The sequence below is a fragment of the Varanus komodoensis genome, unplaced genomic scaffold, assembly GCF_004798865.1.
Source record: "Varanus komodoensis strain SLA01 unplaced genomic scaffold, ASM479886v1 scaffold14_1, whole genome shotgun sequence".
Taxonomy (NCBI): domain Eukaryota; kingdom Metazoa; phylum Chordata; class Lepidosauria; order Squamata; family Varanidae; genus Varanus; species Varanus komodoensis.
The window spans coordinates 18,551,293-18,566,435 of NW_025335438.1; the positions used below are offsets into that span (position 1 = coordinate 18,551,293).

The 15,143-nt window shown below is 40.8% G+C and overlaps 1 protein-coding gene across 2 annotated transcripts in view; it reads left to right on the forward strand.

The window, feature by feature from the left end:
• Positions 1–15,143, forward strand: part of ST18 (ST18 C2H2C-type zinc finger transcription factor) — a 149,716-nt gene that overhangs the window by 89,776 nt on the left and 44,797 nt on the right. For both annotated transcript variants that reach the window (XM_044424131.1, XM_044424132.1), the window contains 5 exons: positions 3,638–3,772; positions 7,345–7,435; positions 9,095–9,199; positions 11,811–12,016; positions 14,568–14,779. In XM_044424131.1, coding sequence (XP_044280066.1) covers positions 3,638–3,772; positions 7,345–7,435; positions 9,095–9,199; positions 11,811–12,016; positions 14,568–14,779 — 749 coding nt within the window. The remainder of the gene's footprint in view (positions 1–3,637; positions 3,773–7,344; positions 7,436–9,094; positions 9,200–11,810; positions 12,017–14,567; positions 14,780–15,143) is intronic.

Genomic DNA, 15,143 nt, shown 5'->3' on the forward strand with positions numbered 1-15,143 from the left:
GCCAGAGCAAGTACCAGGTGAACAAGCTGGTAGTAATAGGAAAGAGTACAATTCCATTGAATTCTTGTCAGTGGACTCCTGCTGGGATGTATGTCCCCATCCATTGCCCAACCATGACTACATGTCTGCCCCTGATGCTAATGCTGCTTAATGATTGACTCCGCATGAACAGGATTGCAGCCCAACCTGTAGCAACCAGGGGCTCAGATCCACAGTTTCCTTACAGGTGCTCCTTTTCCTGCATGACCACTAATCTTTCTCCTGCGGTTCAGGCAGCGAAAAATGCATGAGGAATGACCATTAGTTGCTTCAACTAACACTGATGGAGTAAGGACTATATAGTTGTGCCAGGAGCATGGGAGGGTTTTCATATTGGCACAATGATGTACCAAAGTATCATGTGGGTTCCTCTGATGTTGCTTGAAAACAGAAACACATCTTTACAAAACAAAATGGCAAAAAGCTTATGTGGAAAAGGTATTACTCTATCATGTTACATATGTGCTACCGTGAACAATCACATATGTTGTATAATATATGTTATTACATAACAGTTGCTTATTGGGTACAATGAAGTCCCTGTGAAATTAGCAGTTCTTAATTATAGCTGAGTCATTTGCCAAAATTATGAAGTTTGGAGGACACTTTTACTGTGTGTATTAGCATCTTGGAATTATTGTAAACCTTAGCAATGAAATTAGGTATGGACAAATCAGCAAAACCCGAGTTTGCTGGACTTCTCCACATTTCATTGCAGAAGTTCTCTGTCACATTTTAAAATGCACACATCAATCTTGCATAACTTTGAAATGTACACATTCTTTTCCCCCTGATTAAAATGCATTTATCTGCATCAAGTTTTTCCATGTGATGTTTTCAGTATGTATGTATGCCACTGAATGCATTTTGGGAGGTCCATAAGTCATACTGCTAGCTTGGAATCTATGGATTTTGAGCAGAGATTGCATTCAAGTCTATGCTTAGTCTGGACACTGGAAACTGGGAAAATCCTAATCAAAGTTTCTGACACAGCCTTAAGTTCACTATTTCTGTTAGGAATATGGAAGTCTTTGGTGAAAAGAAGATATTTTAGGAAATACCCTGAGTGAACAAATATCTGTCATCTAGCTAACTAGCTATCATCCACCTATTTTATATTACATTATTTCTTATCAGATCAGACCTTACATATTTATTACACATTATTTACATTGAGTTTATTACTGTAGGAATGTACAATTCCTTGTTTCCAAGTTAAGCAGCTCTGTAGTAAAGCTGAATAATTGGACCAATGCCCCTGCTGAGGACAACAGGCTCCCCATAGCCTCAGAGCAACCATGCTAAACCTTTCTGATTCCTAATCCTCTATTTCTCTTCATCCCATAACTACTTCCCCTCTACTTTGCTGGTGACTGAAATCTTCCTAACCTCTACTTCTATGTTCATTGTTCTTCTGAGGTTGTGGCATGAGCATTGTGAAAACCACAACTGTTGTGGGAAGCACAAATTCCCAGTTCTTGAGGGACATGTGTGTCTGTTTTACTGTGTCCTAGGGGGTCTGGAAATGGCATTAGCAGGGCAACCTAGAAGTGGGGTAGAGACTGGAAGATTGCAGTACAAGTGTGATTATTTCACACATTGGGCAAAGTCAATTCTGGTGGATGGTTGGATTGGAGTAGAGGATAAAGGTGGCAGGAATGACCCTGATCCACAATAAATAAATGAATAAGAACTAATAGAAATCCAACAGGAGTTTTGAAGATCCTCTCCGTGGGGCCTCCATAAGATGTGAAGAGGAGACCATGGAGAAGTCTTGAATAAGTGCCACTGAATGATCTGGGTGGAAACCATGATTTTATACTTATCTGTGGCTTTGGCAATAAACACATGTATTTGCAAGCTACTTGCTTTGTTCTTTGTCACTTGAAAATATCAGGGGGCAGGAATATAATGGAGGCCCTGATTACAAATGACCACATTGCATGGAAGCTTGTTATACTTTATTGTCATTACATTCATACATATTCAAGGAAAATGGTATATGCAAAAGATGCAACTGGTTAGCACAGACAATATGGTAGATTGCTGCATTGTGTTAAGATGATCACATATTCTCCAATTGCAGCTATTTATAAGGGACTAATCCTGTTTTATGTTACCTGTCCTTGGAAGGTTGTGCTCCCTATTTGGCCCCAGTTTTGGATTTTACTGGAGATGTTGGGATGCCTTAAAAAAATGGTTAGTGGCACTCATGCACACTCTGGCTCTTCAGATTTCATCTTTTCTTCCCCTGACTCTGTAGAAAGTGAATTTTGCTAAGGCAGATATATCCTGATATGTTTGTTCCTAGTGCACCTGCACATAATTCAAATACAAGGAAACAAAATGCTAGTTTATTGTCTCCCTTTTACACACACACACACACACACACACACACACACACACACACCATTCTGCAAAAACAAAACAGTAAAACCTGTTGAATGGTTTGAATTGCAACTTTTGTAGAGCAATCATAATGAGTCATTGTAACATTAAATGTTCTGTTTAAGTGTAATCTTATACAATTTGGACAGAAAAACATAAGCCTGCAGCTCCTAGCATGCCCCATGTCTACACAGCCAGTGAAGAACTTTGAGCCCCAGCTCCAAGCTTGCAGACTTGCTCCTAGCTTCGAACTGGGACTCTGAATTTGGAATGAGTGACCTCCTTTCATCCTTGCAGCCAGCATGGGAGGAACTTCACAGGCTGCAACTACAAAGTCACAAGAGTCACATGGAGATGACATTTGGTGGGTGGGAAGGGAGAGGTTCTGCTGGTGTACATAGTACATTAATGAGGTCTCAGCTCCTCTTCCCCTGCTGCAAGGTTAAACCCTCAGATGAGCAACTGTTTTGCAGGGTAGAAATGTTCTTTTGCATGCCTTCCATACTCAATAAGCTACCTATAATCCGCCGAGTTCAGAGAATTAGGGGCAGCCACATTAGATTGTGCTGTAAATTTCAGTTCTCACAGTGGCTTGAAAAACATAGCCAAGTAAGCTCACATTAAAATGCAAACTGAACAAATTCATCTATCACCTAAAGTTTCAGAACACAAGAATGAAATGTTGGAGGGTGTAGTCTTACTTAATAGCCACTGTTTCAGCTTGTTCAGCAAACCGCAGTGTGTACTTTATAACATGCCATTATAGGGAGTAGAGGAAGTCCCTTGCCTAACTTCACCAATAACATGCTATGACAAAAGCATCCCAACAAAGATAAGAACAGATGTGAGACATCACCTATGGGCCTATGCTTTTGTCTAGTGACCTGTCAACATCTTCATAATGATCCACTATTCCCACAGCCTGATATTTTGATATTCAGTGCACTCTAGATTTGCCCTTTTCATTCACAGTTAGTTCCAGTTTTCTGGCTCATGACTCAGATGTCATTGCATTCTGAAAGCCATATGTTTTAGTGCAAACTAGCAAGGACATTGTTCAAAGTAGAATTTGACAAAATGTCTAGCATTTCAGCATACACTAACACCTTGGCAGAGAACTGCTTTCAGAACATTTCATCTCTTTCAAACATTCTGCTTTGAATGTACAAGGAACAATCTCTGATAAGATCTTCATTTCTCTTTTCTGCAGACATGCCTAGGCCTGAAAAGAGAGAGACCAAATGTCCCATTCCAGGATGTGATGGCACAGGGCATGTGACTGGATTATATCCACACCACCGCAGTCTTTCAGGCTGCCCACATAAGGTCAGAGTGCCACTTGAAAGTAAGTATTTTTTTTTTCTTTCAATACAGTAAGGCACATTCTGAAATAAAGACAGGAGAGTTTGTCTTTGGGCAAGACTTTATTAACAAACAGCAAGGATATGCAATGGTAAATGAACCACATTCAGGGCTATGTTCAGGCCCTCTCTTACACTCAGGGAGTTCATGTAATGTCTTACTCATGTGATGTCCCTCTGGTTCAAACAACCAAATGAACCAGATGTCAACCTTTGTTCTTTATTGCCTGCCAGCCATGAAAATGCACCAAGAGTTTCCATGACTAACTTCAAGCCATCCATACTGGCTATGGTTTGATGTTTCAGATGTCTCCTGGACATGGGGGCGTGTCCTTCCTCTCTCTTCTTGAGTTGGCCAGCAATGAGAAGTAGGATGAGAAAGAAACACTTACAGAGGCCTCAAGGGCTTACCAGGGCAACCTATTTGTCCCCACTGCCACATGACTATAGATGTGAGACATAATTAATGCGCCAAGAGTAACTGTATTAGGTAAGCAAAGAGCAAACAGGACCTGCAATATTCATAACACTGCACCCACTGAAGTCCATTCGTGTGCAAACTGTGAATAGCTTGCTGCCATGAAGATTCAAACAGGGAGAAACAAAGCGACTTAAACTAGGCCAACAGCGTCAATAAAATCCTGGGAGCAAAAGTAAATCCATCTTGACTAGGTGGATTTACTAGAAAAGTCTTCCATTCTCTTCTAGATGTTGGAGCCACTATACAATCTGCTAAGGTCACAAACCTGGCATTGTTGGGGTCCTCACCATGCTCTTTGTAGACATTCCTTTTCTGCTAAGCAAAAGTACAAACTGTGTCATGTAGTCAATGAAATCTGGCCTGTAGTAACCTGCACCATCCTTGAATGGTTGAAATTCATGACATTAACAGACATTATGATTTCTCTTTTTTTCTTGTCATTTTGATTCTATAGTAGGTACAGGGAAGTAATCAGGATCTAACAGGGGGAATGAGAACTTTGAAAATCTGGACTGAGCCTGCTGCACCTACGCTAGGAAAAAAAATTAAAAATAGCATAACTACTAGGAACAGATATGAAAGAACTCCTGATTTGACCATCTCTGATTCTCCTTGCATGGGTGACCCTTGTGCTGGCAGTTAGGACTGTATTAATGCTTTCATGGGACTATAATCACCATGGCTCTACAGCACTCCCAGCATCTGCTCTGGCTCCGCCCTGAATGCAAATACTAGTTCTCAAGAACAGTTGCCCTGCAAATGAGATTTATCAGCAATGCCTTTGTCAGGGCCAAGAATGTGACAGGTCACACATAAGATGTTTTTACCATAGCATTGCAACACAAAGGCTCTAGCTAAGCGCATAAAGCCAGGCCTTCCATCTTTTCCTCTGCCAGGGGAGCTCCTAGGAATTGAGCTGGATCATGGGAATGTTACATGAGTGAAGCACTCTGACTGCCAAGAAAATATGTTTTGAATCAGCTGGTAAGCTGGCTAAAATCTAAATACTTCACTTGGGCATGTCATTTATGTTTCCCAGGATGACATCATGTCTACTTCCTGGATGGATATACCAGTTTCATCTTCTCCCACATTCAGTTTTTAAAAATCCAGCTCTTTCCATTGAAAATTTGAAGAAATCTGTGGATTTTAGGTAAATTCTTATCAAAACCAAACTGAACAAGATTCTCAGCAATTCCCACCTTGCCCAAAAAATGATAAGGATGCAAGAAGAACCCAACTGGATCAGCTTGTTTCCTGAGTAGCCAATCAGATGCCCAAGGGAAGCCCAAATCCAAAACCATGAATTCCATGGTTGTTGTTCATGTTTCCCAGCAACTGGTTTACTCTGTTAGTAATTACGACATAAAATATTTCAACTCAGGAGAAGCAAGCTGAAGTGAAACAAACTGAAGTGCACAGAAGTGGTTTTCTCTTCCCAACTTTGTTGGAACTAACAATACAGAAAAACTTTACTTCCAAATTTACCGTTAGGATACAATTATCAATGAGCTATGGCAGGGAACTGTAGGGGTATACCTGTTAACCCCCCTGCCCCCCAAGAGGAGACCACTGGGTGCTTCTCTTCCTGATCTTATCCTAGTTCATCATTCAGATCTGTGGCCATATTCTCCTTCCAGGTAAGCCCCATCTCCTAAATAGTCCTCCTTTCTCTTCCTGTATAATGTCCCATCAAAAGAGTTTTTCATTAGGTCTGCTTCTGCCTTTGCTTTGATGACCCAAGTGAGAAAGGATATGAGGCAGGGTTTGGGATATGGTAAGAAAGGGGTTTCAGTATGGCAACCTTTGGTCTGCTGCTGGTTCCTCTGAATCTTCTGTGGGGACTACATTTTCAGAACATTTCAAAGCCTCTTTTTATGTGGCCTGAGTCACACAGGATTCTGACAGAAGTGGCTTTATTACAGAAGAAATGAAAATGCATCTGCAGTCTCTTATGCTGGACAAGAATTGTTCTTATCAGACTCTTCTTTGGCATGTTTACATGTCAGGCATTGACTCACAGTAAGCTGAAAAGAGACTCAACAATCTTGGAAACATATTGACTTATCGCTCTTTTCCCTAATGTCACATGACCGTGTGGAAAATAACAGGTTGATATCTGGACTGAGGCAGGGTGTTTAAAAAGCATGTAAGGTCTACACAAGGAAGGGGAGTGGAGATAACTGTGCTGGCTCTGCCTCCCTTGCCATCATTCTCATCATCTGCCCTGCAGAGAACCCTGGAAAATCATGGTTTGAAATGCTGGCATGCCGTGCCCTATAGACAGATACCCTTTGCACATGAAACCAACAGGAGCAGCAGCAGGGGGGACATGGAACTAGGGCACTCATCCCCACTTGCTGCATTTAGACCTGAAAATCAATATTCAAACAACAAAAGCAGCAATTATGTTTGTAAGGAAAACTCAAAATCCATGCAATGCAATACCTTTTTCAGACCAACGTAAAAATCAGCCCTTGCCTCAAAGAAAAAAAAAAGTGCAAGTTTTTGAGATTTCCAGATATCTTTACTGGGTAAGATGTTACAAAAAGGGTGGGCAGTGAAGAGAGAAATGGGGGAAGAGGATAGGCTGACAAGGTGCTATAGTCGTAATATCTACCAGGTCAGAGTCTTCTGGTAAAGAGAAGTTGCAGATGTTCAAATTGGATTCTGCCAGAAGAAGTGATGGTTTCAGGTTTCAGTGTCTATACAAATGGTGGATCCTCTTTTTGGTGTTAAAAAAGCAAGCTGGTAATGCAATATTGTCACCATCCAGGGTTAACCAGACATGTTCCTTGTTTGGTGGAAAAAGGAGAAAGAGATCAAGCCTTCATTTTAGCAAAGCTGGTGATACATTTAGACCCCAAAACGCCTTCTTTGAGTAAGACAATATACCAACTACATCAGATTAGAACCATAAGATGACACCCTTGTAATGTTGATTGCACAAACATATCCATAGTGTCTTGAATGCATATGAATGCTGGCAATGCCTCCTTGAAACTCAGCTTTGTGACAGGATTTGCACTACAAAGTTGATATGTATTTAGGCCCCTCTTTTCTTCTCTTGTTTAGTCCTGGCCATGCATGAAAATGTTCTAAAGTGCCCCACTCCTGGATGTACAGGAAGAGGACATGTCAATAGCAACCGTAACACCCACAGAAGGTAATCCTGGTCTGTTATGACTGGTGATAATAAGTTAGCCTATTGAAGAAGGGACCATTTTATTACCTTTGCCATTCAGTCAGTACAAAATGATAAGATATGAACTCCCCAAAAGAAACCTCTCTTTTATGTACCAAAGAAGTGGCTTATTCCACTAAGGTGTTTATGCATTAGCTATGATGCAGCCATAATAAAGTATGTTTACATCCCATTGTCTTTAGCAAGAAGCAATTAAACATATACTTAATTCTTTAAAAATTGAAACACTGAAACACAAAAGTACTTCATAGTAGCTGGAGTGTATTATTATAATGCAACAAAATATGTTAAAAATGTACTTGCACAAATCAAACAGAAATTCATTCACTCTTTGCTCAAAATCTATTGACACCTATGCCCTAAGATAATCTTCTCCAACTTAGTGCTTTCCAGATGTGTCTTCTATAACTTCACAGCCGGCATGGACAAGTTGGAAAAGATATACAAGACCCATATGAATGATGATAGCAGTTCTCAAATATTACTTGCCTTCTTTATTTAAACAGTAAATTTGTAAATAATTTAGAAGACAATCTAATGGAGATGCCTGTAAGTTTCTGAAATCAGAGTGTTAGGGGTATCCTATGGTGGAGGGAAGGGGTGTAGAGGCACAGGTCACCTCCACCTTTCTCCCAACCTACCAATCAGCTAGATGACTGAATATGACTTCCTAGCCTCCAGGAACCCCAGTCTCTTCACCTCTCTGCCCTGAAACCCTCCTCTGATGTTGCTGTTATGACCTTGGAGATACAATCAGTAAAATCCTTTCTACACCAGCTGTGAGCAGGGAAAGGGTGATCCAAGCACAGAGACTTGACTCTAAGATTGGAGCTGTTTTCTGACTTTTAACTAGGACTCCCCAAAACCCTATGGCCACCTGCATGATATCTGGGGGTCACAGGATTTATCTGCCTACTATTAATGTCATTACATGTCAGTTGTATATGAAAATATAGTTATTTCCTTGACCTCGACTGTTTCTAACCACAAATAGCAGCAAGTAAGGAGAATTAGAAAGGACCTTATTCATGAATGCAGAGAAGACCGATTTTATGTGGTGCTACCAATCTGTTTCCTCCATGTGCCTCCCACATATGTTAAGATTATGATTCAGTATGATTTGAACCAGTTCACTGAAATCATTAGTATGTTTGGCTCAGGTTAAATTGATCATGGAAGAAGCAGATGGGGGAATGAGCACCATATTACAAAATAGTGTCAGGGCCATTATTACTACTGGAAAGGTTTAAGGTCTGATGTGGTATGGAGGTAATGAAGAGGGGCATAACAGGCACTGTATATAAAAGACAGTGCCAGTGTGTAAGTGAAGAATTCACATGGTCTACAAGTGAAATGTGATGGGTGAACAAGGCTAGCTTAAAGAACCAGAGGTCAGGAAAAGATATATAGAGAAGGAAACCCTAGTGGATGCCTAAGATAACTGTGGAAAGAAATATGGCTGGACTTCCAGAGGCAAAAATACTGAATTAAATAGGTGAAAACTTACAAAATCAAGTAAATCATTTTTACCAGTGCAGCAAAATGTATTTTAAAAGTACTCTGGAAGGAACAAACAGAAATCTACAATTACTTATACATGGCCAAATCTCTTTCAAACAGTCTTTCTGGTTGCCCAATTGCTGCAGCTGAAAAAATGGCAATGTCTCAGGAAAAAAATCAGCAAGAGTCTCCCAAAGCAGGGCAGTGCCATGATCAGGTCCACAGGTAAGAAATTTTAATCATATTGAGAAAGTTATTTACGATTATAGCCAGTGTTGTGCCATTTGTGATTCTTTAGCACAGATAGAACTTTACAAAATTTACATCAATCAGATCCATAATGGTCCATGCAAGAACATAGGTGTCCAGTGTGGGTAATCAGACTGCAGCTACTAACTAACTAATGCAGCTACCACTAGTGTTTTTGTTTCCATTAGTACATGTCAGGTTTCTTTTCTTACATGGATTGAGCAGAAAATTGACTTTGTGAAACTTCATCTATGAGTTTTGCACAATATTAGCCAGTAGGGTACATGCAAACAATTTTCTTCTATAGCAGTATGTCCATTTTGTTTACCCTGTGAATATTTTAAAGTGTTCCTAGGACCGACCCCTTCTTTAATGCTTTAGCCAGATGTCTAATTGGGAAAGATGTTACAGTCCATTTCATCTGTGTTTATGGAAGTCTTTACAAATTTATTCTATCCTTATTTGTACTTAAATAGTTCAGAAATGTATAAAATTATAAACTAATTTGATTATGAAAGTAGAGTGACATCTTCAGTGAGTTAAAAAAATCACAAACATGCATACACACACGCAGCTGGCACTTAGCAGTTGCCACCACCTGTATGGGCTTTAATAATTATTTCCTTTCTTCTCTCTAAGTTGTGGGGCTGCTTTGTAATGGTTTATTTAAACCAAACTATCTGTTTATCAATATCATCAATACAACAGAACACTTAAACATAGATAGAAGGTTGAATCCACATTTGAATGAAAAACCTAAAGGATGGCAACAAAACTAGAAAACACACACACACAAAGAAAATCACAGATACCAATGAATTTAATTGCAGCCCAATGGTTTTTGGAACCACAAGCACCTTCCTTAAGGACCACCATGTAAATCCAAATTCTGAGAACAAGCTTAGCCATCTAAGAGAAACTGTGCTCTTTCTCTTGCACCATCAGCGAAGATGGCATATTTGCAAACATATTCAAACCTGATTCCTGGATCATAATAGTTTATAGTGTGTGATCTGAAGATATACTCACAATCTTGCAAGAGCACATGGGCAAGACCTTCAGAGCACATTCTGTTTTATGGCTGCCTCAGAACACATGCTAGCAAAAACTACTCAGTGGCTGGCAGTGACAACTGATGCAAGGCAGTGTCTGTCTGCATATTGCCTCAGAAGCATAGCAACAGCAATATTATACAATAAAGGCCAGTGCATGGGATGGGCCATGAACAGTGAATATACCCCTGTCCTGACTACTGTGCATTCAAGCAGCTTGCACAGAGTCTGTTTATGAGTGTGATTTCAGGACTCAGAGTCTAATGTGGCCTACCTGGAGTTCTAATCCAGTCCCCAAGGAATTCCCAGTGAGCCATGGCCCTTTCCCACTGACCACCAATCATCTGGTGGTTTCTGAACTTTTGAGCAGACTTTCCCCATCCTAAAACATTGAAATGTTTCCCCAAAGGCTTACTTGCCTGCCAGGGCCGGCCCCACCATTATGAAGATGAATCCACTTGCATCAGGAAGTGAAGTGGGAAGAGGGGTAAATTGCACTGCCCCTGCCCCTGCCCTGCCCGGCCCTGCTCTTTCCTGCCCCTCCCCTCCCCTGCTCTGCTCTGCTCCTACTCCTGTCTAGAAACCCACTGCTACTTCCAGTGGACGTTCTGGAGAGCCCATCCAACATCTCCCAAGGTGGTTTTTGCTACAGCAAAAGAATAACTGGCAGAGCTCTCCATAGCAAGCCTGACCTACCTACCTACCTACCTACCTATTCCCCACAGCTGGGGCACAAGGCAAGAGCAAGGGGGCAGCCAGGCCAGGTGACTGAGCAGGTGGGGGTCAGCCAGCCGGCTGCCAAGTAGGTAGGCCATCCAGGTGGGTGGAGGTTGGTGAGCAGTGGTGGTGGCAGCACTGCTGCCTCCCTTAGGGTAGCAAAATACCTTGGTTTGGGTCTATCAGCCCTATTAAAAACTTCAAGCTCAAATATGCTGTATTGCTATTTCTTGTATTGGTATTTTGTCCCCCTGCTTCTGCCTCTGCCTCTGCCTGGGTCCCTGATTGCCTTTGCTACCACTGGAATACAGTTCTGACCACTTGTCTAAAAGGAATTCAGCCTTCAGCCCTCCTGATCTGTGTGCATAAGCATACAGACCCCATGCAGAAGGCTAACTGAATGTGAAGAACAGGAATGGGAAACCTAGTGCTGTCCACATGTTTTGGATTACAACTTTTGTCAGCCCAGTCTGCATGGAATGGTTAGGGGATATGGAAGATGCAGTCCAAAGCTTCTTGAGGCATGCTGTCTGTATAAGTCTAGTATGCTTTCATGTAAAATAAATAGAATTTAGTGCACCAGAGCAGTAAACATTAGCTTTGGTAGCTTATTCAATTGTGGGTAGGGAGCAGGGTTTTTTTGTGGTGGTTTTCTTTGTCTGCATGTGTGTGTGTTTTGATTTTCTTTAGTTTGTTTTGGACTTGTTCTGTCCTTAGTGCTAGGCTGTGAATTCTAGTCTAGGCTATGTACTTCATTGCAAAAGAATGAAACCAATATTCATTATGCTGTTCTTTTACAGTCCCCATTGTCTCAGCAGGACAAATTTGGTGAAGCAACTTGAGTTTTCTCAGTATAGCTGCAGATCTGCCCAACCAATCTCTTCCCCCAGAGCCACATTTACAAGAGAGCAAGAGAAATGTGGGAAAGTACCATTTGACTATGCTAGCTTCGATGCCCAAGTCTTTGGCAAACACACAATGGTGCCAACTATGCAAGGGCAAAAACCCGCACAATTCCTTGAAGGTAAGTAAAAGCCAGTCGATGTCATTTTTCCTATTTTTACCCCATTTCATATCTCAGATTGTATGCAAGAAACATAGCTAAAAATGATGGCAGTCCACAGTGCTTCAAATTATACCATAGTAAAAGAATTTCTGACATCAATCTGAATAATCAAGGAAAGTCATGCATAAGTTGTTATGCCTAAAGATAAACACTCCCTAATGTGCAAGCAAGAGACCTGGCTGTACAGACCTTCAGGTTTCAATGCATCCAAGATAATTGAGCTATGGGTTGTTGACTGCTTTAGAGTGACTTTCTCTCATTATGTTGTTTCTTACTTCAAAAAGCTGCACCACAACTATAGAAAGAATGAGGGACTTGTCATGTTCTCACATTTCTAAATGTGTAACCCTTGCTCATAATGAATCATATCCTCTACTGAAAATAGCCATGCTCGCATCAATAAGTAACATCCTCTGGTAATGATCTAACTTTATTAAGTTGGTGAGCCATCCCAGAAAGGCTAACAAGGTATTATTATTTCTTGAATGCTGTAAATGGAGGCAGATTGATGTGGGGAGGTGACAGGATAGTTGTACAAAGCCAGAAAGAATGCTTCAATACTTCTGTTAATGCCTCCAGACACAGATGGCACTCAAGCAACTTGCTTTTACATCCACAGTTGATGACTAAACTCTCCCCTTGCTCTCACCTTCTTACACAGAATATTAACCCCATGGAAGCTTCAAAATAATAAATTCTTGCTGCAGTTGGGGTGCAGGGTCTATGTGTAACTGGAACTCACTTGAGCTATGCACCATAGATGTCTCAGTGCTGACCAAAGCGAAAGTCTAAAATTGCTTAAAGTATCAGATTGTCCCTTAAAGATTTTATGCACACTCTCCATCAGAGAAGAGTGTTCATTATTCTTTCTCTGCTCACCATATGAAGTCCACTATTTCTGGACTGAAATCCTTTTTGAAATTTGCCAGAGTGGTATTATTATTCCTGAAACCCTCACACTTCAATTTGCCTTGATAGGGCAGTCAGAATCCAGGGCAATATTCTTGTTTCTTTGGGTGCTCTCTTGGCAAAAGTGTCAATACTTCATGGTTAGTGGAACCCTCTAATAAGTGTGTCAGCATAATCTGTTAATGTAAAGGGCTCTGAGGCATTGACTTGGATCCAACACTACATAAGGTCACACAATTAGACTTCTCAGTTCTCTTGTTCAATTCTCTATTGCTCTTTCATTTTTCTGCCTATTCACGGGGGTTGAATTCAGATTGAAGCTGTATCATTTGCACTGATGGAAATAGACTTGCTCACCCCTCCTTTCCATGACAGCCCCTCTAAGCTCCCTTCATTACACAAAGAGTAAGGAGTCCCTGATGAATGGGGTGGTATGTAGGTAGGGAGCTCCCCAAAAATCAGATGGGTGATTTGGAGCTTTTTGTGAATGGGCACCCCTCCCCACCAAAAGTCCCTCCTCCTTATCACAGATAGAACTTCCCTCTCTTTTCTGCAAATATCTTTTTTCATGTTACTGATTGGACATTCACATCTAAGGTCATAAGATTATTGATTGACTGGATACAGCATTCTATGCATATGGTTATTTTTTTATTCCTGAGTTCCTGGTGTTGTTCTGCCAGTGGAAGGGAAATCCTGGTGGAATTTATTTTTTTCTCCACCTGCAGCTTCAGTGTCCAGTAGCCCCAGAGGGATCATGGACCCTCCTGAACAATCTTAGGGAGCATGGGGGCTTCATGTGCATTACGCTTGCATAACTGGTTGTATATTCCTTATGCAAACATAAGACAGAGCTACTTTCATAAGTGAAATAGTCAGTGGGCTCCATTAGCATTACTTGAGGTTGTAGAATGACACCATTCGATTATAACCTTTAATCTGTGACACCGAACTGAATATTATGTTACCTCTACTCTTTTCGTGTAAATAATTGACACTTAAGCAATATATTATATTATTCACTTGGTAACTATTATACTACATTTGTCAGTAAGAGGTAATGTTTTCTTTAGCTGCTCCAGCCTTCTAAGATTCAAATTGATTTAACAACAGGAGAATGCATTGCCGTAAATTTGAGGTAAACAATGTTTGGCCATAACTAAACATTGCTGTAGCTTAGGCTGACCAATTTTGTTCAGGGATTTCTATATCACAGAATTAATTTAACTTCATCATGTTTGTGTCAGTAAAGCTAGCAAGCTCATTCATAGTAAAAATATAACTCTTGTTCATTTGTCCTCATTCTTGATTCAAATAAAGAATATTCTGGGAAGAAATGAATCAGTCATGCCTAAAGGATCCATGATTTTGCCTCCCACTAAAAATGGGAACACCTGAACATTTGCATAGCAACTCTGGGTTTCTAGCAATAATATCAATAACAAAACAATATTGTAATAGCAATAACATTGCTTAATTTATTATTTACCTATTTTATTGTATGAAATTATAATTCTTTTTTTTAATAACTAGGCTCTTTATTTTGGTGGGGAGCGGGAATTGCAAGCAAGCGATTTCTAATCAAATCTCTCTTCAACAGCAAAGCATTTTTCAAATCCAGGGAAATTTTCTAATCGGCTGCCTAGTGCTAGCGCCCACACACAGAGCCCTTGCCATGCCAACTCTTATGGCTACGGTCAATGTAGTGAAGACACCCACATAGCAGCAGCTGCTGCAATCCTGAACCTTTCCACCCACTGCAGGGAAGCAGCAGAGATCCTCTCCAACAAACCACAGAGTCTGTCTGCCAAGGTAGGCAAGTCCAAGAACCTGGAGGGTGTGCTAGCTACTGAACTGTGCGAATAAACTGTCTTTCATATTAGTGATTGCATCCAATTTCTCCCTTCCTCCTCCAAAAATAAAAAAGAGGAGAAAGAGAACAGCTTCTTTCTGGATGCTCTTTTGAAGAGAGACAGAAGGATGATTTTTTTTTTCCAGTGGGATTTCAATGGAGGGACTGAAAGAAATGCAAGAGCTATGTTGCTACAAGCCATTATAACTGGTTTCTAACTAGAAGAGAAACACAGGAAGGAAAGGAGGAGATCCAAATCCACAGAATACTTGGGTGGACACTCGTGCAAATTGTGTTACAGGGGAGCTTTTTGCATGGTGCAAA